Genomic DNA, 26,729 nt, shown 5'->3' with positions numbered 1-26,729 from the left:
ATGATAGAGCTTTAAACAGAAACAACGTACACTGAAAGCTACACATCTTCATTCAGCATGATTACGAGACGATGGATGCGAATTTTGTTCGTCCTCATCCTGCTTTTGGCTTTGGCAAAAGTCTGCTTAAGGATGATCCAGCAGGAGCCTCGTCGCAGTGTGGACAGCGACTTTGAGTTTGCAGCCCTCATCAGAGAACGAAGGTAATGTCGTTCACGCGACAGCACACAGACACACAATTGATTCAAACCTGCTGTAATGACCACCTGTCTGCAGTACAGCCACCACCTGGGGGGTGGGTGGGGTGGGGGCTGCTGCCCATGATGACCACACGGAAATCCCACATGAAGAAAATGAGTAGTTAGGAACCGGTGCGCAGCAACCACTTGCCTAATGTGGCCAGCGCAATGACCACAGATTTGGTTCCGACTGGACTGAAGAGTGTGCACAATGACCACCTAGCAGTAGCATGCAGTAGAGTGACCTGCTTATGATAAATGCTTACAATACATTGTCTACAGCTGAAAAGAGTGGGTGATTGTTTGAAGGGGCATGGGAAATTAGCGAGCTCAATTTCTATGACTTTCGTAGGTGTATAACTGTGTAGCATAGTGGTGTACATTTAATCATATGCGATTTGTCTTCAATGACCACATATGTCAAATTTTCCTGAAGTGGTCATTCTAAACATGTTTGACAGTACATTGTACATACTGGGAGACAATTGTATTGCCTAAGTCATGATTTCTGTTTCATAGTGTATTCCAACTTTTTTTTTTTTGTATTTCCTTTGTGCATGCCACTTATTTGAAGGATTTCAACTGCATGTATAAAGTTAATCCAAGGTTTTTTTTTTATTTGTTGCCATAGTAACAGCTGATTACATTGAAGCTGCACCAAGGGCTTCCTATGACAAACTTTAAAAAAAAAATGCATTCAAGTTACATTGTACTATTACTACATTTATCATTGCAGAGATGCCAAGTTCAAAAAACTTTTATGAGTGAGATTTTTATGACTCGGCGTCTCGGCGCTCGCGCGCATGCGCACGCGAACGAGGCTCCCATGGTAAGGAGCTTTTTTAAATTATTAGCTCTTCATGATGCGATGTGACCTATACTTAAGTGACTATTTTTTACTAATTTTGAAAGGCAAAAGGGAAATATACCTTCAATTGCAACTATCACTCTAATCATTTGAGCTATGCTCCTTATTTTTGGCCCAAATTGCAGACTTCACCAGATGCGTGAGAAAAATGGGTGCCATGCGTGAGATCGTGAGACAGACCCTAAATGCTTGAGTCTCACGCAGAATGCGTGAGACTTGGTAGCTCTGTCATTGTCAGATGGAAATTCTTATGTAATCATAGATATCACATGGTACCAGCTGCTCAGTTCCCGCTAATTTATTCTTTAAGCAAAAAAAAATATAATAATACATGAATGAATAGATAAATAGATTGAAAATAATAATGACAATAATAATAATAATAATAGTAATAATAATGATAATAATAATAACAATAATAATAATAATAATAAATAATAAAAATAGTAATAGTAATAATAATAATAATGATAATAATAATAATGATGATAATAATAATAATGATAATGAATACAAATGAAAATCATGGAGTGATTATTTAAACACCAGCTGTGTGGTACAAGAGGCATAACTGGCATTGATGCACACAGCTACAAATACATTGAATAATTAGGCTGGTCTTAAAGCACTAGAGAAGACATTTTTGTTTTCTTTCAATAGAGAGATGGGCTGCAGAATGGCTTTGATACTGTCAGACTTCCCATCAGAAAGATGCATTTATATACAATTACAAAGCAAACTTTGGCAGGGGAAGGAGAAGGGAATATACGGCGTGTATGTTCTCAGAGGGACAATTTTTTTTTTTTTTGTCTGTTGGGGCACCGTTTGCTTCTACTTCAGATATATTCCATATGATTGTTACACTGTATATGATACCAGTGTCTTAATGCTCAAACTCTTATAGCTATGTTTTAATGAAATTATTTCTCTTTATTGCTCAGGTATTATGTGTAAAACTCTATTTTTTTGGTAAGTTTGGATTGATTCATCATTCACTTTTGCCTTATGAAGGAATATTTGAAATAATAACCCTTTTGCTGTGTTTGTGGAAGAAAAGTCTGCTTGTTATTGCAACTTATTTTGTTGTTTTGCTTTGTTTTTGTGTGTGTGTGTGTGGTTTTTTTTTTTATAGCGGTGGAAGAAAACGGATACCCCCAGACTCCAACTATACAGACACGGTGGATGCTGGTGACAGGTTGGACAAGGACCTCTCAGTTAGTGGCAATCAGAACATCAGTGGAGGCAGCGAGACATGGAGAGGGCGAAAGTTTGTTGGTCCCGGGGCCATGGGCCCTAAAGTCGCTGAACCAGAGGTCCTTGACCCTGAAGTGGAGGCCAGGCTGTGGATGGAAGTGACCAATCACTCGGCCCCACAGATCGAAGAGATGAGGGCACTTGCCAAGAAGCCATGGAAAGCCAATATTAGTGGACTCACAAAGTTCAGGTGTGTGCATTTATCTTTTTACTATAAAAATATATCCTTGTATTTTTGTCATATATGTCTGTGAGATGAAACATTTGTAGGAACATAAACTTAGAAGGCTTCAATGTTATGTAAGGTATAGACACTTCAGTGAACCCAGTACGAACATTCGTGAGAAGAATCAGGCGCAGTACTTATGGAGACAAAAATTTGGTTCATATTTTTTTATCGGCACTTTTGTTGCATTTTTCTGGAATTTGGTTATCATCATCTATTTTTGTAATTACTTACACGTAATGCAAATCAACAAATTTATGTCTTGACTGTCTGTATCAATTTGAAGTGCAAGTACCGGGTCGTGAAAACTCCCTTATGTTAACAATAGGCCCGATCTTGCTGTCGATAAGAAGTTTTGCCACGAGCAGAAAAAAAAAGAGACACAATGCGACAGAACAATGACAAATCAATGCTGTTGCATTCATTTCAAATGATGCCCCGTTCTTTTGTGTTATTGATGTTAGTCAAGCAGTTGCATTTCACACCAAACAAGAAGGAGTCAAAAGAGAATCCCATACCGTGGAGAGGACAAACGTAGTAAAGGAGCTAGTCATCCAAAAGGAAACAAAGATAATCACAAGAAAGACTTAGAGGTCATCAAACAAAGGAACTAGGTCATGATGTATACACAAGAAAACACACAGAGGGGCAATATCATTATAGATACAGGTGAAGAAAAGGTGAGAAGTATGTATTGATTTGCCAGCATTACAAACACCCCTTTTGTTTGGGTGGAACGAACACAAAAGAGGGTTGAGGCAGGTTTGGGATGAAAGGAAGTTGAGGTGATACAGGATATAAGAGAAGGACATAATACATTGGGACAATAGCTATTCATGTCAGGACAAGAAAGAATGAGAGTGGTGAAGAGGGTTAGAACAGAGATGGCCATGCAGAATAAAGAAAGGTATCTTTTATGTGTGTAAAGGGTGAGAGGGGTCACTATCACTAGAGGTATGTGTGCAAGAAAAGGAGTAGACGTCATTGACTCACAGCCCCTAATATCTATCTGTACACCAACAAAAAAATGGTATCAAAATGATATTTGAGCGTCAGCAAGTATAGCAACTTCCTTTTCAAAGAGACATCATCGATACCATTAGAACTGTAGAATGATTTTATTATATGTATATATATATATATATATATAGTTCTCTTTATTTCATTAAAACAAAAAAGGAAGTTCAGGAGTTTTGTGTGCAGGGATATCAGTTGTTACTTTATTTGCAATATTTTGCGCTTTTTTTTTGGGGGGGGGGGGGAATATTGAATATGATGGAAAATACTGGTTTTCCCAAATTGTATGACTACACATCCTATTGCAGGAAAGGTAAAAATACTGTTTTTCCACCAAAAGCATGCTTTCTCAGCCCCCCCCCCCATACTGCAATGCTGTTTGCGAGGCTAGTTTTCCTGTGAGTGTGTCTGTGTCTGTATTTGTGTGTGTCTATGTGTATGCAAGTCAAATTAGAGAATAAGTGTACAGCAATAAATCATTTCTTTCAACAATTGTTTTCTGTGTGTAGAGAGATGCTGCAGGACAATAAAGTGAGTACAGAGGATGTTCTTCTCACACAAAACAACACACGAGTTGGAAAGCAATTGAGATTTGCCCTCAACCGCGATGCCTTTGCCAACATCACCAATGAAATATATACTGACTTTCTTCCAAAGGTGAGTCCAGCATCTTATGTTTACATTTACATGGGTCATTCAGACTGCCGTTGACAAATTGCTAAAATGGGGGGAAAAAAGGAAAATAAAATGCCTAAAGGACATTTATTTTGGCGATTTAATTGCAGACCAGAGTGTAATTATTTTTTTTTAACTTTGTGCTGATGTTTGCAATGATGATTTGCAATGAGTCGGCTCACCACAGAAAGTTGATAATTATTTTCACATGGCTTTCACATAAGGCTTTTATAAAAAAGAAACACATTACTGTATACGCTGTTATTTTCGCGTACAGATATTTTTGTGAATGAGGAGGTCAAGGACATTTTTGCGAGATGTTGTTTTTGCCAATTGACACAGAGGCCTTCATAAGCACATTATTACCTTTGTGCATTGTGACATTTTCGCGTGCTGTTAAATTCGCGGTCCAAATGCAATTGCTGAAATTTGCAAAAATAACAGCTTATACAGTATATTTCTGTAAAAATGTAGAAGTTAGTGAGCAACTGTGCCAAATGCCATCATAACATTGCCAGAAAAAATGTGGATTGAGTGCAATTTTTCTAACATCTTGTCAAGTTTGCTGTTGGAAAAAAACCTGATATTTGTCCACTAACTTGGAAAGCTGCTTTTTGTGTCAAAGCTGTATGTTGTTGTTGGATACTCCAGACTACAGAGCCAATAACAAAGATGCCGTTTACTGTGGGAAAAACTCACAATGTTTCTCTGGTTCTGTGATATTGTGATTTTCTAATGACATAGTAAATGGGCACGTGAAATCATGCAATTTCTACATGCCCAATATAATATTTTCCAAGTGAAATGAAGACTGTATTCAGTTTATTAGAACAAAATCAACATTAATCAAGCATTTGTGGTTCTGAAATGGCTTGCAACACTTCAAACATATCACATTGGATGATGTACAGGGCATGTACATGTAGCATGTACATGTATAATGTACATCTTGCTCGGCAACTGCTTGAATTTGTTTTACTTTTTGATATTGTGCGATACTTCCTTGCTATCAGGTTACAGGACTTGGAAGTCTACATGGTAAAATGATACATAGAGTAATGTACAATGTAGGAGGGACAGGATCACTATACATTGTGAATGGCAATACATGTAAAATACTGTAAAACAGGAAATTTTTGCATGTATGAAACTTCGTGAGTTTTTGCGACTGGCCAAGATTTACAAAAGTTAAATGCACACAAAAGATTTTTTAGTTATCATAATGCATTGAATGCTAGTACAATGCTGTACACTATACAAGTACTATGATATAGTATGCGTAGTTGTGCATTTTTGTTTTTGTTTTTTGAACTATGTGTGTTTGGTAGTGCACATTCAGTTTTGCTGTGTGTTTTAAAAATTGGCCAGCAGTGTGTGTTCAACAAATCCCTGTATTAGTAGTACCTTACAGTATACTCATAATTTTTTTTTTTGTGGTTGGTAATTTGCAAAAATGTTGTGCCGTGAAAAAGGCAGCAGCTCCAATTTGCGAAAGTTTCATGCCTCAAATATTTTTGGTTTAAGAGTGAATCACAAATATTTTGCCAGAGAAGATAATAATATCAAAAGCATGCTATTTGATTAGATGGTGGTGAAATTTTGTAACTGCTTTGATGTATCTGCTGTATCAATTCAATTCAATTCAATATATGTTTGTTAGCAATAAAGCAAAAACATGCAACTCAAAAGCTGAAATTGTTCATTTTACCAAACATGTATGACATTTTTTTTTTAAATACATTTTATGATGAAATTAGCTATCAGTATGACAAAAAAATAGTGTACAAGTGGTGAAAAATATTGAACAGTGTTAAAAAAACAACAACAAATCACAAGCCATGAAATAACTGCACTAAGCATGGCCTGGTTTGTGATGACAAGTAGACACACCATTTGATGGTAGCCTTAATCCATTTGTTTTTAGTCAAGCCTCGGTTATTTCAATCAACCAAACAATTACTATGCTTAACAGTAATATTTTTTTTTTTTACATCAAACATTGCTACATCAACCAATTCATGATTAACGTAACTGTGTGTTATTCCTTTGTCAGAAATCTTCACTGTCAAAGATGGAGCTCCCCCGCTGTGCAGTCATTGGTGCCAGTGGGATACTGCTGAACAGCCTTTGTGGAAGTGAAATAGACCACGCTGACTTTGTATTCAGGTAAAAGGGGGGGGGGGAGACTTATTAAACTGTGCTCTTGATTCTTAGATGGGGACCAGTTTCCACAAGAAATGTACACTAGTCATCATTTGTTCCCCATCAATGTGTGTGGTCCATATTCAAGAACAATTTGATTAGATTATAGATTATTGTTTCAGAGTTTTGGGTAGGTTTTTTTTTTCAATCTATCACTTTAATATTGCAGTTCAAAGATGTATTAAACACTTTTATATACACAGTGGCGATATGCCAGCTGTCTTTAGTTTTGTGTTTCCTTTTATTGAATATGTATCAATGTACTTGAAATATGATTTTGTCAAATGGATTTTACTCTTAAGGTTGGATTGCATTGTTAATCATTACCCTTAATGAAAGACTCTTCAAGAGCCACTGTTAACATGCATTTTTAAAAATGTTTTTAGGGTGTAAGTTGTCAGACAGAGCAGAAATGAATGGACAATTATTAATATGAGCATGATAGTAGTGAAGTTAAAGGTCGAGGATCAAAGATTACTGGACTTTGGTTAAAACTGTTATCCATGAGCCATAATTTTGGCTTAGAATTTTCATGATCATATTATCTAGTTAGTATGATAGATTTAAACCAATTGTTAATTGCCTGAAATGACAGAGCTGAAAGTTAGTAGATCAAGGTCAAAGGTGACTGAACATATATATGCTAAAATGTTGTTTTCTGGCCTTAAGTTACCCTATGTTTAAAATCCAAAAATAATGTAATTTGCTTAAGGAAATACATAACTTTGAAAGTATTCTTGTGTGTAGATAGGATGTATCCAACTGCTGGATGTACATAGTAGAGCCAATTCTGGGTCGACAGTAAAGAGATCATCAAGATGTAAATGAAGGACTATATGGCAGTTGAATTGATTTTGTGAGAAGCGAAGGCATACTGAAACAGCAGAGCACAATATTTGCATTCCTCTAGTTTCAGGTGTATTTGCTGGTTAAATGTATTAGCTACCTATGCCTAATACACACAATAGCTTTTACAATGCCTGTTTTCAGTTTCATATTTCCACTCATTGATTTTGTATAAACGATCGTAAAATATGATGTTGCCATTATAGATTTCACTCATGAAATTTGATTAGATTTTCAATTATTATTCTAATCAGTGGGGTGTAGCATTGTCCGAAGGTGAATACCAAATTTTTTTATCATCCTTTGCAGATGCAATATGCCAACTCTCACAAATTTTGAGCGAGACGTTGGTGGCAGCTCCAACATGACAACAATGAACACCATGACGATAGTGTCACACAGGTGAGTCAGGCTTGGACAAACAAAATTTGGAGGAAATTCTAGTCCCGTGGCAGGATTTAAATTTTGTTGGAGTTGTTGTGCACTAAACACACCTATATCTTATTATAGCTGCATTAAAAATACAAATGCAAGGCTTATATGTGGAGGTGGAGAAATGCAAGGAAATGTTGCAGAAATCCTACCCCTTTTTTATGCCTCCGCCAACGAAGTGGCCGGAGGCATTATGTTTTCGGGTCGTCCGTCCGTCCGTACGTCCCGTTCTGTTTTTGTCGATATCTCAAGAACCGTGTGGTGGTTTTACATCAAACTTGGTATGAGGGTATATCCTGGGGGGATAATACTTTGTTTGGATTTTAGGGTCATGGGGTCAAAGGTCAAAGGTCACAGGTTATTTTGTGAAAAAAAAGTTGAAATTTCATGTTTTTCTCCATACAATGTATCTCGCAAATGGTTCAAGGTTTCTTCATGGAACTTAGCATATATGCATGTACCGATGGACAGTGATTATCTAGGGAAGTTGGGGGTCATGGGTCAAAGGTCAGGGGGTCAAAGGTCAAGGTCAACTTCTCAAAATATCACTACTTTCCTTATATTTATGCAATGCATGAAGGATTTTTTTTTTTTAACTTGATGTATGCATGTATTACCCAATATATATTCTGTGGGAAGTTTCTTGCCAAAAGGTCAAAGGTCAAAAGGTCAAAGGTCAAGTGAAAGTGCTAAATTGCACTGTTTCATCCATATCTCGAAAGTAACTCAAGGTATCATCATGAAACTTACATATTTATGCATGTTCTACCTAACAGTGATTCTCTTTGGAACTGTGAGGTCAAAGGTCAAAGGCCAGGTTTAGATAATACCATTTTACCATTTGATACTGAAATTGTACTTTTTCTCAATACCTTGAAAATTACTCAATGCATAAACCTATAAAAGGGTCAAAAGTCGAGTAAAAATCATCAGTTCCCCAAATACCTGCACACTGACTTTTTAATCATTCATCCAATTGAACCTAGTTCTAGGAAAGTGAACATTCAGCACATTTGTGGCATACCTGTCATTTTGATATTTTGCCAATTGTGTGAATCTGTCATCACACATTGTCAAGACATTGTACTATAGACCTATTAGTAGAACCATGCATTATGGCGGAGGCATACCAGGCATTCCAGTCGCCGTAGCGACATTTTTGTCCCCGCCGAACGAGTTCGAGCAGGGGACTATGAAACGGGCTCCGTACGTGTGTGTGTCCGTGTGTCCGTCCGTCTGTCTGTCCGTCCGTCCGTCTGTCTGTCTGTCTGTGCATCCGTGTGTGATCAAATGTTCAATTTGCTACTTCTCTGTCATTTATGAGCCAATTTTGATTCTGTTTGCTTTATATGATAGCACTACATGGGAGCTTTGAAACTTCTACACAGAATTTCAGTTGTGACCTTTGACCTTGACCTTTGACCTATATTGTACATTTTGCTTCAAAATGCTACTCCTTCGCCATTTCTAACCCGATTTCGATTCCGTTTGCTTTATGTGATTGCACTAGGTGAGGGCTTCAAAACTTCTACACAGAATTTTGACCTTTGACTTCTTTGACCTTTGACCTTGATTTTTGACCTATATTGTACATTGGCTACAAAATGCTACTCCGCCATTTCTAACCCGATTTCGATTCTGTTTGCTTTATGTGATGGCACTAGGTGAGGGCTTCAAAACTTCTACACAGAATTTTGACCTTTGACTTCTTTGAACTTTGACCTTGATTTTTTACCGATATTGTACATTTTGCTACCAAATGCTACTTCTGGCGGGGACATATTTTACGCACCGCGTAATTTCTACTTTTCCTTGTTTTCAGTGTAACTTCGTGTTAACCTGTTGAGGACAAGCTGATTTTGCTGTAACACACTTTTTTTTCCCTTTTTTTTTTTTTTGTAGATGCATGCCCGAGTATACTTGGGACTCATCTTTTATAGGTTAATTGAAGGTGAATGCTTTGTCCTGTACACCTTTATCAGAGTGGGAACTTTCATGCCTATACTGCATTTTGGGAGAAGATTAATAAAGCTTCTCTTTCAAATGACCAACTTGGTTAATTTAAAAACCTGGTAGCATTGCGATTCATGGGTCTCCCAATTCATTCACTGTCCACCAGGGTACATTTGAAAACCACGAAAAACACCCATCAGCAAATATGTGCATCAAAGCAGACATTCATTGGTAGCAGTCAACCCCAGTAGAGATTCTGTGGCTGTATGTGTATTTATACGGAGATCAGTGATATTTAACACCTTATCCCCCTGGGGGACCTCCAGGGTATCTTTTCATGTCATGAAATTTGTGAAAGTTTGGTGCACATCAAAATTGTTTGCAGTAAAGTACGGGTGAATGATGAAAATATAGGCGGGCTGTGTCCATGCTATTCAATGCAGGTACCACTTCTTGCAGTCGCTGAGCGACAGCAAGAAGCTGATCCGGGCCCTGCAGGCCTACCGAGGCCTCCTCTGGATGCCAGTTTTCGGCCTAAAGTCCTCCCTGTCCTTCAACCTGCGGGTGGTCAGGCTCCTCAGCGCCGCCACGGAGCTGCCGGACCTCGAGGTGGCCATCAGCAACCCGGACCACTTCGCCGCGGTCCAGGACTTCTGGAGGGGCAGGTTTGTCAGCGGCAGAATCAGTACAGGTCAGTGGCAGAAAGTCCCACCCCCAACCCCCCCCCCCCCCCCAGAAAAAAAAAGAAAGAAAGAGAAGAATATGAAATATAAGTGTATGTTTGCATATTTTATATGTTTGTAATTTATGTTACAGCAGGTGAACAATAGTTATAATGAAAATGTTTCTGGGCTAAACTGTCTACAGTTATGGTTTGGTGAGAAAAGTAGTGATATCTCCTTACATTTACGGCTTTATTGCAAAATGTTTACAAAGTAGGATGTTTTGCGATACATACAACTGACCTACACATATGCATCAAATGTGATATCTCGAACATTCTTTAAATCACTGTTCACAAAGGTAAACAGTACCTTTATGTATATAAACAGTGCACTCCCATTACAACAAACACAGTTATAACTAAAATCTTGTTACAATGAAGTGAAAAATTTCAGGTCCCAAAATCAATATCTATATATCTTCACATGCTTTATTATTCAGCCATAACAAAACTTCATTAGAATGAAAGAAAACTGCCAGTTGCATGGACTTCTATATAATGGGAGTTGCCTGTATGTTACGTACATGCACACATAAAGGTGAAACTCTAGATACCAAATATGGAAGTTGATGTTTTTAATGTAAATATGATGTTAGTTTAGTCAGTGGAATGCAGTGATGCTTATTGTATTGATTCATCATTAGGATTTGTGGTAGTAGGATTGTTCAAAGTACAATGTACATTATACTGTAACGTAATTGATTTACTGCTGTCTGAGAATATACCGGTAATCTCATGTGTGACTTTGAGTTCTCTCTCTTACTGTCTGTCTCTGACTTTATTTTTCAATTTGCTACTTTTCATCTGTCTCTATTTAACCTCTGTTACCTCTTAGCTGGATCGTGATGTCTTTTCCTCACACTTTCACCAAGTCTTCTCCCTCTCATTCTGTTCTTTATCATATTTCTTTCATTCTCTTGGTCTGTCCTAATCTCTGTTTGCATACACACACACACATACATACACACACACACACACACACACACACACACACGCATCGTTGCTGGGTTAACAAGACCTCGTATCTCAAATTTTGGTGAAAATGACTTTCTCAGATTCAATTCAATTCACTTCAATTCATTCATTTCAGAAAATCACATATAAAATATTTACATAGATGTGAGTCAAAGGAGGAAATCACACAAAAGCCCAGGGCTTGGAAATGGAGATTTCCTTTACAATATAGTTTAAAATCACAGTTTTTAATGAAACATATATATATATATATATATATATATATATATATATATATATATATATATATATATATATATACATATATATCAAAATGTACTCAAAATAGAACTTAGATTAGAGGCCATTACAAAATCAACACTACATTATGATAGAAATAGGAAACAAAACAACGACTGAACTAGTACAATACAATACAATACAAAACAAAACAAACATGCAGGATAATTGTCATAGGTTTGTATGGGAATTGCACAGTTTTCATCATTCATTCACATATAATAGATGTTGATTAATTTAGATCAAGAATAAGCTGCTTATATTGAGTCATAAAAAGATTCAATGTGTTAACAGTTTTCAGTTTCGTGCTTAACAAATTCCACAATTTAGCCTCTTTGTACTTTATCGAGTTGGACTGACTGATTTTTTTGGTAAAATATAACATTGTTTATTTCTAGTATTAAAAGAATGTTTCATGACATAAAAAGAAAAGTAATCATTGAATATATCAGGCAAGACTGAGCGAACATATTTATACATAAAAATACCAAGTTTAAATGAAATTCTGTCTCGAAAATTTAACGTTTGCAAGTCCTTAAATAATGGAAGGGGTGTGGGCAAGATTGAGGGAATTTGTACAAAGGCGAATGGCTTTCTTTTGGAGGATCATTAGCCAATCTAATTGTCGCTGTCTAGTCCCTGACCAGACGAGATTGCAATAGTTTAAGTACGACAAGATAAAGGCATTGTAAAGCACGAACAGTGCATTTTTCGGGATTAACGAGTGATGCTTGAACATCATACCAAGTGCAACACTTATCTTTCCATGGACATAATTTATCTGGTTATTCCAGGACAACTTTTCATCGATATACACCACTAAAAAGTTTATTGTGGCAACCTTTTCAATTTCTTTATTTTCAATTTTTATAGAAAAGTTTGCATAAAATTGTATCTGTCTTCTGGAAGATTGGAAAATCATATATTTTGTTTTACTAATATTCATTTGTAGTTTATTTGCCTTGAACCAGTTGCATAAAAATTGCACTTCTTCATTAACAATTTGGTTAAGCATTTTCTGATCAGAATGTGAATATATCCATCGTCAGCATACATTACAAAACGAAAAACTTAGATGAATTGATAACATCGTTGACATAAATCAAAAAGAGAAGAGGGCCAAGAATACTACCTTGGGGCACGCCACAAGATACGGGCATGAGGTCCGATTTAGCACCGTTAAAACTGGTGTATTGTTGTCGTCCACTCAAATAATCAACAAACCAAGAATGAGGCACACCACGAATACCATAGTGTTCTAGCTTGTGCAAGAGTATGTTATGGTCCAGTGAGTCAAACGCTTTGCTCAGGTCAATGTACATAGCCAAGGGAATTTGTTTCTTTTCAAGGAATGAAATGACTTTTTCCAAGTTGTGTAACAATGCTGTTAATGGTCAGATCACCAGTTAAGTGATGTCCTGTCCAAATCCTAGCTGCCTTACCCCAAAAATGAATCCTTCATGGCATGTCAAAGGAAAGGCTTTCCCATTTGATATAATGCTTTGGCTGCCATGTTTTTCGTTGTGTTTTTTTTGCTCTCCTGAACATTTGACATTTTGTAGATATGAGATCCTGTTGCCGTAGCAACGATATGTTATATACAGTATATCTTTTCTGTTTCTCTCTGGCTTACCAGGTCTTTATCTCACCACGCTTGCCCTCACAATGTGCCGTGAGACACATCTCTACGGCTTCTGGCCCTTCTCTCGGGACTTGAGCCTCCGACCTATCAAGCACCACTACTACGATGCCTACGAGGCCCCCCTGCCCATGCACAGCTTCACCGATGAATTTGGTAGCCTCCTGAAGATGCACGAAGATGGCATCCTTCGCATGCATTTTGGCCAGTGTAACAAGTCATGAGAATATTGGTGGGATTTACCTTCAATTGTTAGGCCGCATGCGAGTGCTCAAAAGTGAACCAAAGCATACTGTACTACACCATATCATTGAAGATACAGAGTGTTCAAATTGTGGAGATAGTGTATCTCATGACCTATTTTTGGGCTCGAGTTGGAGGGGTCACACGTTTTTGTAGCCAACCAGCACATTCATCTCGCATGCCTATGCTACATGCAGGTACCCCGAACGAAGAGAATCACCTCTGCGTATCATGATGTTGTGCTTGTTATGCACATTCTTCTCATGCCAACTTCTGGTACAGTGCGCTTTTGAATCACTGTGTTCTAGCGCTCTCTGGCATGATACTGTATGGTATGGTATGCTTTTGGAGCACATCAGGAAATGATTCATTTTTGGCACGGTATGGTACAGAACAATACATTTTAGGAGAGCGCTCTATCGCATCCTAAGATTTCCATGGTTTGCCCATGACAACAGACTCTTGTGGACAAGAGCATGGACATGACAATTCAATAGTGCTGATTCACCTAAAGGCTCTATTTCAAAGATTTTTTTTTCACTTGGTTTTTAAGCCCAGCTGTAGCATGCTTTGGACAGTCTTGGGACACAGTTATTGTGGAATCTCTGTACTTGAGCAACATCAGTTTTCCTTTTAATAGTTCATGGTGACATGAAATAATGTTTTTGTATTCATCCGTCTTGAACTATGGTATTTAATTGTTAAGTCCTAAAAGATGGGTATCGTGTTGATGTAGCTACATACCGGTACTTGTTTATCTTTTTTTTTTTTTGGTCTGTTTATTGTTTTTTGACATATTTGAAGCAAGATGTTGTGAGATTTTATATTGGAGGGTAAAGGTTTACCAGTTTAAATTGGAAACTTGTGATACAAATTTTTACAATATCATTCATACATGAATGAACCATAATACATTAACAGTTGCCCTTGGAGGCTGGAAGACAAGATCAGCATTTAAAAGATTTTTGTTTTTTTAATATAAAAAGACGCTGATTTTTTATATAGTACTATCAATGCCTTTTACCCTCAAAGGGCCCCACAGTCATTGTGTCGTACATCATTGTATGAACTCAGAGTTGGGTATGTTCTCATGGAGATTCATGATAGGGATTATGGAGCTTCCCAATGAGAATTATGAAGTGAGGATTATTGCCCGAGCGTCTTTATACCTGGTGTCCCAAAACAAGCGGAACGGTGGATTTTCAGTACCTTGTGTTCTAAAAGTGATATATTTTTTGACATCATTACAAAGAGCATCTTCCGCAGAAGACAATGATACCAAAATCATTAGATTTAGTGCAGAACTTTTTATTCTACACCCAATTCTGTAAATGCAGTCATTTTCAAATTTCGAATTTAAATGAGCGAAGGATTTGGGTGCGACACGCATTCCATATGGTGTATTGTGTAAGCCCGTTGATCCATGTCAACAAAAGATACAGCTTTCACATTGGGTGCGCACACACACACACACACACACACACACACACACACTGTTTTTTCCTGGCCCGCGCCCAATGTGAAAGCTGTATCTTTTGTTGACATGGATCAACAAGCTTACACAATACACCGTATGAAACGCGTGTCGCACCCAAATTCTTTGCTCCTACGTCGCAAAAATCTAGCGAAATTTGAAAATGACAGCATTTACAGAATTTGGCGTAGAATAAATTGTTTTGAACCAAATTTAATGATTTTGGTATCATTGTCTTCTGCGGAAGATGCTCTTTCTAATGATGTCATAAAATATATCATTTTTAGAACGCAAGGTACTGAAAATCCACCGTTCCCCTTTTTTTGGGACACCTGGTATAGTAGATGATATGGTGCACTGAGAATGTTTTTTGCATGTTTTATTTTTTTTAACATGTAGTGTTTGTGAAATTTGACTCACTTTGAGGCACTCATGACTGCTCCTGCTTCAAGTGCTTCTCTGGAGAGGGCAGCAATCAAGATTCAGAAAATATCCAAGCGATTTTATCCAAGAGAACTCATAACAGATCATTGTTGTACATTTATTGTGCTTCCTTTCGGCAGTCACTTGTTTCAAAGAAAATTCAATTGGCTGGAATGATAGTAATAGGCACTAGACTTTTATCCATAGAATTTAAAGGAGACCTCCGGATGATTTTCAGATTTTTACATTTGAACAACTATAAATTAGTTATACTGAGGACAGAGTTTCAGAATTCATGATAATTGGGATGAAGAATAAGAATATTTTCAAAATTTAGAACAAATTGCAATGAACAAGGATGATGACATGGCAGAGTCACCATAAGAATGCATGAGTTGGGGCTCAAAGAAGCAGAACAAAAGAAGAAGGCATGCATAGATTATACACAGGTGAACTTGGATGCAAGCAGTATTGTGATGGAATTACACTGCTACATTTCTGAAATATGTGAACCTCCTATGTCATCATCCTTGTTCAGTGTAATTTGTTTGAGGTTTTTCAAAGTATTGTTTCTCTGCTCAAGCACCACAATAAATTCCACAAATCTATACATGGAGTTGTCGATTTGTGTACAACATGATGTGAAATTATGAAAATCATCTGGAATGTCCCTTTAAGTAATGGTGAGTAGAATATTGCTAGGTAGGTGCTTTAAACCAGATGGGTAGGTCATGGTGAAAGTAGAGTGTATTTGTAATGCATCAATATTTTTGTTGGCTATTTTTTGTTGGCTTTTGCAGCTCACCCCTGCCGAATGGCTCAGATGAGCTATTGCGGTCGTTCGCCATCCAGCATGCATTGTGTGTCAAGCTTTGCGCATCAGCTTTTTCTCATTTTCACCTTCTGCTTGAAGAGTGGTGAAGTGATTTTTGATCAAACTTGGCAGGGTCATCAATATAATGGGGGAAGGGCATATAGTTTGTACAAATGTTGGTTGTAGTGTCCCCAAGGGGGCCCCTGGGGTTGGACCCAAACACTCCAAATTAGCAAATTTTTATGATTTTTGACATTTTCATCGTCTTCTTTTTGAAACGGGTGGCTAGAGATTGACTAACCTCGACAGGTATTGTAAATAGAGGGAATTAATCATAGTCTGTACAAATGGTTCTGATTCCCTTTAGGGGCCCATGGGGTAGGACCCAAATTCCCCGAATTAGCTAATGTTCATCATTTTGACTTTTTTCATCCTCTTCTTGAAAGTTGGTAGCCATTTTGGTTAATTTTTAATCCAAAAGGTTTAGCCTGACTAGTACTATTACCCTAGTACTCGGATGTACTACTGAAAAGAAAGTGCTCATCAAAGCAGCTCTCCATATTGTCAAAGCAGACCACTGTATTTGACCATTGGTGGACGGTTGCTCTTCTGCAATATGAAATAAACTGAAATAGATTTTAAAATCTTATTACAATGCATGTAAAATTAGTCATTCCATCTTCTTCTTTTTTTTCTTTTTTTTTCTTTTTTTTTTGGGGGGGGGGAATGATATAGGGTTGGGGGCATGATGTTGAAGGTATAAAGAATTGGTCTTTGTTCCTGTGTGGTATTTTTTTTTTCACTTCATTGAGGTTGACGCAAAATCTTGCATGGTTCACCTTGGATGTGATCATTAATTGTATGTTTTTATACCAAAAGTCATATATTTGATTGTAAAAGCCATTTTAACTCTTACTACAATTTTGAAGCTATCTGTGTGTAAGATCACAGTTTGCAAAGAAGTGTATTGTTACCATTGCAAATTTGACATGCTGTCAATTCATACTTTAGTTGTGGCTAGTGCCTGTAAACTTGTGGAGATATAGATTCAGAATAATGTGAAGGATATTGACACACTCAAATTATTTTGTTATTCGTGTATATTGATGATTGATGTTTTTTGTATTTTTTTATTTGACTTCTTCTTAATTTGCCTCTTTTGAGTAACATCAATAGTATGTGAACATTTCACATAAAAAGTGAAAAAAGGGGTATGGTAAGATTTTGTGCAATTTCAGTATGTTTTTACAGCAGGATGTAAAACTAATGTAAATGGTGACAAGATTAGATAATGTATTGAAAAAGCAGCGTCTATACTGCTGGCCTTACAGAATGTCACCCCAAAGTGAGACACTTTTATTTGATTGTGAAATTAGATTTCTTATTTTAATTTGTTTGTCATGTACGAGTGCAATTTTTTTCTAAGTGTGCCAATTGCCTTAAAATGCCTTTGAAAGGGCCAGTGCCCTATACTGATAATGGCCAAAAATTCATACAGAAACTCCATGAATATCGATCAAACCCTTTTCTTTTTTTCTGCATTCATGCTCCAATGCTACTGATTCAGTAACAGATGATGCACCTTGTAGTTAGAAAAAATAATTTGTGTGTAAGTCATTGAATAGTTTTTGATGTGATTTGTTCGTGAAAGTCAATATTCATATTTTGAAAATATGTTGTATAAGTCATTGCAAAGTCTTTAATGTGATTTATTTGTGAAAGTTGACATGTTAAATGGTCTAGTAAGATCAAACAAATGAAATTGTAGACATTTCATCAAAGTAGGTAGTGTGTACATCTATTGAGAGTGTAAATGGAATATACAGTTTTGTATGTCTTACAAAACCTAATTAGTCTCACACTGGCCATTACACAAGGCTGGCTTTCTTCAGTTCTCCAATTTTTCTTTCAGGTGAAATGAAAAAAAAAACCGCAAGTAAACTGTTTGTTGTGTTGTGCTGAAACTACCAATGACTTTTATGAGGGAAAGAGTTGTAGTTCCTACTTATATTATCAACTGAAAACATGATTTTCTAAAAGAATATTTACATGCACAGACTAGTGGGAGAGTTGTGAGATATATAACATCCACCTCAATTGTGTTGCATAAAGTGGTTGCAAACACTATCGCTGCTCATTGAAGACATGTCTAACTTTTAAAGTTTCACAGTCATTTTATCATCTTGTCGAGCTGAGAAATTGTTGTGCTAAGTTGACCATACTGTTGCTAACTTTTTTTTAATGTTCCATCAGGTTTTAGCCGAAGAAAATGCTCTAGATTTAGAATTGATGTTGGCAGCATTCTCAGTGACCTTAGTAGCCAGAAATTATGCTGCAATACGCTACATAGAACTCTATCATTGACCTTTGCCATCTCAAGTCGGAAGCTACACAGTCATGACGTCAGATACTACAGCGTAAAAGCAAAGTTAATGGATAATTCCTAGTTACGGTGCTCCTGTACGTCATAAATTTGGCGTTTCGGAGGTGAAGTCAGTGTTGTGGTGTGATGAAGCATTCTCAAAGTGACCCCCTGAACACCACATCATCTCATGTGCAGTAAACCATTATACCACAAATTCCCCACTGAAAGTACTAAAAATCTTTGCTGCAAATTAGCAACTCGTCTGCATTGCATTGTGACTCCCGATTCCTCTTCATTGTGCTTTAGAGAGCTCGATTTTTGTGTTTATATCTTTTGCATACATTCATATGCATCTCATGATTATTATCTTACAGCTTTTGTGACCCTCACTGTATAGTATCATGAGAGCTTTAAGAATCAAATCAATAGTGATGGGTCGAGGAAAACGGAAAAGAAAGTGTGATCAATAGACACACTGAAATATTGCTTGAAACTTGCGAACTGGTGTCAACTTGATGTTGTTCAAGACTCCGTTTCCTATCCAGATTTTTAAATGCTGTTTTAACATTTTTAATATTTCTTTTTCTGTGATCAACTCCAACAGAATGTGTTTTTTTTTTTTGTAATTTCAATATTATTGGTTCTGAAAATTTTGATTGTGGATGTATGAACGATTGAAACATAAAATGATGATGTTTTATTATCCCTTTCATTCAGCCTGTAAGCAGCTGTCTGGTTTATTGCGTTTGAAATTTTGCAAATGACTTCGGCCAGTCTTTTCTATATGATCAACCATTTGTACAGTTCTATTCTTCAGCACCTCAGCTCAGTTCTGAAGTCAGGAACTATCTTTTGTGGAACAAATAATATTCTCTACAAGAACGCCGGGTGTTTCAGTACATTTTGTCAGCGTGAATGATTGTTCAGTGAAGGAAAATGTGACGAATGTACAATGTACTCGAAATCTTGTGCAAGGGAACATCGATCATAGTGTCGATAAAGGAAAGACTGTATGATAAAGGGCGATAAAGAAAGAGCTATCCTGCATAAAAGTGCCACACACATTGGAACAGAGTCTCATTCTGATCGGCTGATTTTGAAGTCACGTGCTTGGTAACATTGATAGATTGCCTGTCACTTTGGATTTGCATGGTTTCTGCTGTGTTTCGTATGGAGGCAAACAAGAAATTCTCCTCCTGCAAGTATACAGCAGTAGCTCTATGGTGAAGACCATGATCAGTGTGCGATTCCATTCCACTCTGTAGAGACGAGCGAGCATGCATCATCCTGATTGGTCAGTGTTCACTTACGTTTGTCAAATCGAACTTGTGCCTCATGAATGAAAAGTGAGCTATAAGATAATCAAGGACAAAACAGGCATTCACATCTATGTATGTTCATGTGTATATATACATATATATATATACACTGTATATATATGAAGAGTTTGTTTGCAAAAACCGATAAGTCCATTTTTGAAGATTTGGAAGTACGGTCTCTGTCATAAAGTACAAAATAATACCTTTTAAATGATATATTGGTCACTACATATAAAGGTATATTTTTGAAGTTATGGTCAAAAGAAGCAAACATTTTCTTATTATTCTCTATATTTTTCTTGACCTTTAATCGCAAATATCTCCATTTGACAAATATGGACTTATCGGTTTTTGCAAACAAACTCTTCATATATATATATACATTATATGATATGTGTGTTTGTGTGTATATGTATGTATGTATGCATAATATATAAATGTATATGATAACATTTATATAGCCTTTAATACAGGCGTTTCTATGTGCATAAATACAGAACTGAAAAGTTGAAATAAGATTCAAAATATAAACACAAACACTGATATGTATACAGCAAACGGGAAAAAATAAGATTGATTGAACAATATTGACTAGGTGAGTTTTGAGCATTGACTTAGAAATGTCTACACTCTGGCCATTTTGAATATGAGAAGGGAGTTTGTCCGAGAGAAATGGAGCAATGACAGAAAATGCGCGATCGCCACAACGAGTATAAGTGTGAGGACCATAAATAATTGCAGAATAGAGGAAGAATGGGAGTTATAGTACATTATCTCATAAATATTAAAATGGACTTTAGAAGTGATGTATGGGGAGCCAATAGGAGGGAACGAATAATCGGAATAGCGCGGTCAGATCTCGTTAAGTGTCACAAGCCTATAGCAGCTGCATTTTGAATTCTTTAGTAGTGGGGCAATATTTGAACTATAGGGAGACCAGCAAGAAGGAAATGGCAGTAATTAAGATGAGAAGACATAGATTCATTGAATGGGACGTTTAGTTAAAGACTGATCAAATAATTTTCGGATTATACAAATTTTACAAATGCCCCAAGTGATTTTGTTTAACAAAGGGCAGAGAGCCCCAAAATTTATGTGTTCTTCAAATATTAGTAATTGGCAGCATGATACATTTCTTGAGTTCTGTTCTATATTTAATATCATTGTACCAACACGTAGACTACGAATTACTCAACATATTTGTATAGAAATTATATCATACTTTTCTATCACGACATTGCTCCCTTTATTAACATCTGAGATGGATTTTTTTTAGGGTATAAACGTGTTCTTTTTGAAGAAGTCAAATTATCATATTACAACACTTTGTAAGTTTTGTATGTAAGTATTCCAGAAGTAATGCTCCCCATGTCGTAGTGCAGTCTGTGTATTCCTGAAAACAATACAATATGACAGAAAATTGCAAACACACATGAACGCACAGACGCAACTTGAAACTCATGCGCATCGCATCAACAGGAAAAATCACATGTCGTACAGCACACAATGAAGATTCAACACGCCTTCTGAAGTTGGTGTATTTTTGAATATCATCATTTTTATTGATAAACCTTTTGTTCTCTCTCTCTCTCTCTCTCTCTCTTAATAATAATAATAATAATTCATTTACAGGAGAGGACGCACACTGCGGGGACCATTATGCTACAGACAGCACGATGGATTATCCATTACAACCTACATTTTTTTTTTTCTGAGACTCATCATCATACTTATATTCATACCGTGAAAATGTCACGATACATAATATTTTTCACATTCATTTGTTTACGCTCTTGAAAGATGGGTGAGTAAGGCGAAGATGAAACATTCGGAAGTTTCAGTGTCACGAAGGAAAAGGCTGGGAACACTGCCCTCTGGCAGTATAAGTTTATAATCACATACAACGGATGGTGGTAATTGTCCTTAATAATTTTTTCGCCCGAACCGTCGCTTGCTTTTCATAATGTCTGAAAGTGCAATTCCATCCCATGTTCATGTGTGGCCTGGAGAATGCAGTATACTGTACATCAAAACAGCATAGCAGTTTCATCAATTTCGGTCCCGAAATACTTTGTGGATTATTAAAGGTTCTTTTTTTTTTTTGACGAATATGACAGTATTAGTCACGACCACATGAAATGCAAATGAGATGACGTCATAATGTCATGGCCTCAAAAGACTCCTCATGATTTGCAAACAAATCTTCACTGGAAAAAAAAAAAATCATATCAAATCGAGAACATTGAAAGAGACGCTAGTGTCTTCGTAGGCATTGAAACATTTTGCATAATCGCCTCATATTTATGACTTTTTTTGTAGGTGAAGGTGTTTATATACTTGCCAAATTGACCACAATATTACTTCCATTACATCTTTTGTATAAACCAATCTCTTGCGAAGCATCTCAAACTTCCTCTTTTTTTTAGATGGTATAGATCCGATATTAATGAAATATCTAAGAATTTTCTTTTCTCAGTATATGTTTTTTTTATTTTTTTATCAAAGCCAACTTTGGTAAAAAAATGAAATTGCACTTAAAGATATACTTAACGATTACTGGACTACTTCAAGTGATGAACTGTTTGTGGCTGAAACTCATGGAAATTTACATGGTCATGTTCGTTTACTGTCGCATTAAGATTGCATTTGCTTTCTGAAAAATTGTATTACGGGTAACATCAACTATATTCACTTGTAATATGGAAAGTGTTGATAAGGATTCCCGCATCGATGTAAAAAAAAAAAAAAAAAAAAAAAAAAAAAAAAAAAAAAACAATGAATGTGCTCTGTCTAACCAAAATCTTAAAACACAAAGAACAGCTTAAAAAGGTCTTTGAATTTTAACTCACATGAACACACAAACACACACATAATTATAGAGAAATGGGTTGTGTGTGTTTATGTGTGCATGCGCGATGAATACGTGAATTTAATCCATCTGTTCACATAACGCCTAGAGATGGATACATTCCACGGGTAATGATGTGGATGAATACATTATAGAATATCAAGATATAAGTGGATTAAAAAAGAAAAACAGAGCAGCTTTGACAACCACTGAGAAGTAAGGTAAACTTTTCGACCAACCATCACGTTTTCAAGGCCCGTATCCGATTGGATACATCTATCGTTAGAAAAAAACCCCAACATATATATCAATTCAAATGCAGCTATTGTTGCCTTATCCATATCTTCACATGATGATTTAATGGCACACATCACTCGAATTCCGGTTCATCTTTTGTGATTGCATGTATTACTGTGAACGAGCTCCAAGTATCAATGACATCGCATCAAAAAATAAGTAGATGAATGAATGAATAACCAGTATCTGTTTAAACATGTCATGAAAGTTCCCATTCGTTGCGAGATGCCATTTCTTACATACTAACATACATACTAGATAAACGATGTGCCGTCAGTTTTATGCGGCTTTGAGAATGCAATCATTTCATTTATGTTAATTATGCAAGACCATCGCAGATACGGATTACATGGATATTGAAGAAAAAAAAAAGAGGAGAGATTACCAAACATCTTGGGAATATATCATTTTACAGTTATTCCATGAGCTTCTTCAAGGGACGGAATTACATAAGGGTCAGGTAGACCGTGTGTCATGATAAAGTATTGAATTATCTGGCCATTGATCCACACAAGCATTCAGATAGTAACGGCTGTATTGTATCTCAGTAATTCATTTAGGTAATGTGACCAAATGCAGGATATAGACCAATTCGGTTTGGGTACTGTTGTTTTTTTTTTTTTTTTGTGTGTGTGTGTGGGTTTTTCAATGATAATTTTTAACTGGGGGCCAGGTTTCAAGTATACCAAAGAAAAGATAATTTATGAACTGACATAGCAACGCACCTGGCTCATTGCATAACCCATTGAAAGTGTTTTGATCTTCTTTGGAAGCCCCCCAGTTATGGCCGTCAGAAGTTACAGTGCTTACTCTGAAGTCGGATTCATCTATTTATGATTGAAACAATCAGCAATCAGACATCCTCAGTCGAACCTTTGGTAAGTAGATTACCTGACTTTAAAATCAAAAGATCAAATATGCATACATGAATATAGTTTTATAAAATTTCTGGAATAAGTACCAAATCAAATACAGGCCATTTCCTTCTTTTTTTTTTCTTTTCTTTTTTTCACTTATTCACTTCATCTCACATTAGGTCATACATGCTCGAAGTGCTTTTTTTTTTGGTTGTTGTTGCATGTGAATAATTTACCAACTGCATAATAAATACTGTGAAATCAGAAAAGCACACACCTCTTAGCAAAATCGAGGGATAAAATAATTCTTTTTTTTTTTAAATGACATCAAAAGAACAGACTTGGATTAGGCAATAACATAATCTTATAGTAGATACTGTACATCGCTTAAATGTATTTTACAGAAATATGTGCTTGTGAATACATTCAAGAGAAAACCCTGTATTTTACATTTTGTGCAAACACGACAAAATAAGATATGAGGCTAATTTCGCTCTTGGTCACATCTTCTTCCTCATTAATCCCCATGTGACATCAGAAGCAGTGTTGCCTCGCAAAGTTTGCTTGTGACATTGTGCAAATACAACATCTTGGCATTTTAAGGATTAATACAAGATAAGAAAATAGGCCTATATTCTGCGACAAATTCCGCGGTTACACATGCATTTTATGGGTGACATAATATTCTTTGCTTCACACAACCCCTTCATGAGAAGTTGCTTAAAATGAATTAAGAAAACAGTTTATTGGAAGAAGACATTAGATCAATGTATTGTGATCGAGCTTTCCTTTCGATGATCACGTGATGTATAATGATTTACAGTATATCTAGATTCAATGTGGAAATAAACGATAAAAGAATACCAGAAAATGGAAAGAAAAAAAAAGAACTGTTGAAACAGACCTGAACTCAACAAAAGAGATGTGCCCTCGGGATTTGGAAATTAAAAAAAAAAAGAAAGAAGAAAAATGCAACACTGTTTGAAAAAGTAAATTCGGTAAAAAGTATACAGATGAGTAGATATTGAGGGCTGCCACTAAAACGTGGTAACTGTTTTGGTTGTCCTTTTCCACGTAGATCTGTTTATACTAAATCAAACAAAAATGAAACTCCATGTAGGATGATAAAAAAATACCACGTGTGTGAGATAAAAACCTTTGTTGAACACAAATGCCTTTCAAAATCGTTATTAATCTTTTTAAAAAGTATCATTCCAGATAATAGAGAGTCTGCAGCAAGCTCTTTAAATTCATCCCCAGGAACCTATGACGGGGTTTTAGATAAAAACCAAACCCACAAGCAATTGATAAGAGAAAACTGACTTAGTACTGATTTGTTTAATACACTACACTGTATATAACCCACAGTGAATGAAAACACCGTTTACCATGATGTCGTTTGAAAACTTCAGTTGTGCAACATTGCCGTCGAATTCACGTTAATATAGCAGAAAACATTTCTTTACCATGCAACTATAATCTGTCTTACATTCTCTTCAGTGACTATCAGAGGAGCGAGTGCAAGACAGATACACGATGGTATCCTGCTGCGATTACAAGCTTATATTCTCCGTCAAATACTATATTCTTCACGCGATAAAAACTACCACGCGAAGAACTGTAATGCTACCACTTTGTATACGTCAAAATAGTCATGTATTAGATTTGCAGGCAGGCTTGATCATTCGCGAGAATAAACCAGCACCCACCCTTGTCTTCTAATGTTAGTAAATACAGTTTGTTTCGAGTACTAAAAACTTCATGTTAGATTAGCACACTAACGCAAAGATGCTGAGCTATGGCCGTTTCAATTCCATAATATTACTCTTGTAAAAACGCGTCAAATGATAAATACAAAATAAATATATTTGTCATGTATAATTAGTTTCTCTTTCAGTGATACAACCAACAACAATGTCGTTGATGATTATGTCTATCATGTCAAAAAGCCTTCAGTATATGCTCTACTCACCGTCTGGTAAACGTGCATGTCATTCTCAGATTTGAACTTCTTGCTAAAACTTAAACAAAGTATATTTCCAAAGCCTAACACCATCCTATTACACATCCGTAAATACTCTGAGAACTATGCCCATTTAGAAATGTATTGATGTTTTTGCTCCTAATCAAAAGTATTGAGTATGACACTCCCATGTATCAACTGAGTAGGGAAACTAAAGTATCTCAGAACTTCGTAGCCTTTTGTTCAGACAAAGCAGAGATAATAATTGTTATGCAAAAAGTTCGCTGGTTTATAGAAGTCATAACAGCAAAGGACGGACTTTAAAAAGGCTAACCATTGCGAAGACAAATTATTGGCGGACCACATGAAATCATGCCTGCCTGTGATTATGCAAAACACCTCTTTTTTTTTTTTAAATTCATGTGCATAATATCTTGCTGGCTTGATATTCCCAACTTTTGTGAAAGGTTTATCAGCATGAAGTGAATCTAGAAAATATCTCCTTCAAAGTAATATCCTGAGGAAACTCCGTTTGAATTATGGTTGATTGGCAGTTTTCTTTTTGTTGGTGAGTACAATAGCGGCGACTAGAAAGACAGGCGAAGAGTCAGTAGTAGTGATTACGAGCAATATAATCATTCACTTCGGCGGGTTTTTCGCGAGTTATAGGACAAAGATGTTTAGATTGAAGAATAAAGTGTAGGGCACTTTCTTCCCGTAATACAAAGGAAGCCCAAGATAACGCACATGTTAACATAATAAATAGAACGTAATAAATTACACGAACATATTCCTGA

The 26,729-nt window shown here is 36.3% G+C and overlaps 1 protein-coding gene across 1 annotated transcript; it reads left to right on the top strand.

The window, feature by feature from the left end:
• On the top strand, positions 1–14,048 carry LOC140241873 (alpha-N-acetylneuraminide alpha-2,8-sialyltransferase-like). Its single transcript, XM_072321627.1, has 7 exons — positions 1–203; positions 2,240–2,551; positions 4,114–4,261; positions 6,333–6,445; positions 7,637–7,729; positions 10,156–10,403; positions 13,327–14,048. The coding sequence occupies exons 1-7, from the start codon at positions 58–60 to the stop codon at positions 13,551–13,553; spliced, it is 1,287 nt and encodes a 428-aa protein (XP_072177728.1). The 5' UTR covers positions 1–57; the 3' UTR covers positions 13,554–14,048.
• Positions 14,049–26,729: the final 12,681 nt, after the last annotated feature.

The sequence above is a fragment of the Diadema setosum genome, chromosome 18, assembly GCF_964275005.1.
Source record: "Diadema setosum chromosome 18, eeDiaSeto1, whole genome shotgun sequence".
In the NCBI taxonomy this organism is placed as follows: domain Eukaryota; kingdom Metazoa; phylum Echinodermata; class Echinoidea; order Diadematoida; family Diadematidae; genus Diadema; species Diadema setosum.
Note: the sequence above shows the minus strand (reverse complement) of the source record. Positions and strands in the feature narration are given on the sequence as shown.

Bases quoted from the DNA above. Each gene is read 5' to 3' on its own strand.
- LOC140241873 (XM_072321627.1), top strand. From the start codon at position 58: ATGATTACGAGACGATGGATGCGAATTTTGTTCGTCCTCATCCTGCTT. The intron at 4,262-6,332 runs GTGAGTCCAGCA...TTCCTTTGTCAG, and splicing joins ATACTGACTTTCTTCCAAAG to AAATCTTCACTGTCAAAGAT. The intron at 10,404-13,326 runs GTCAGTGGCAGA...CTGGCTTACCAG, and splicing joins CAGCGGCAGAATCAGTACAG to GTCTTTATCTCACCACGCTT.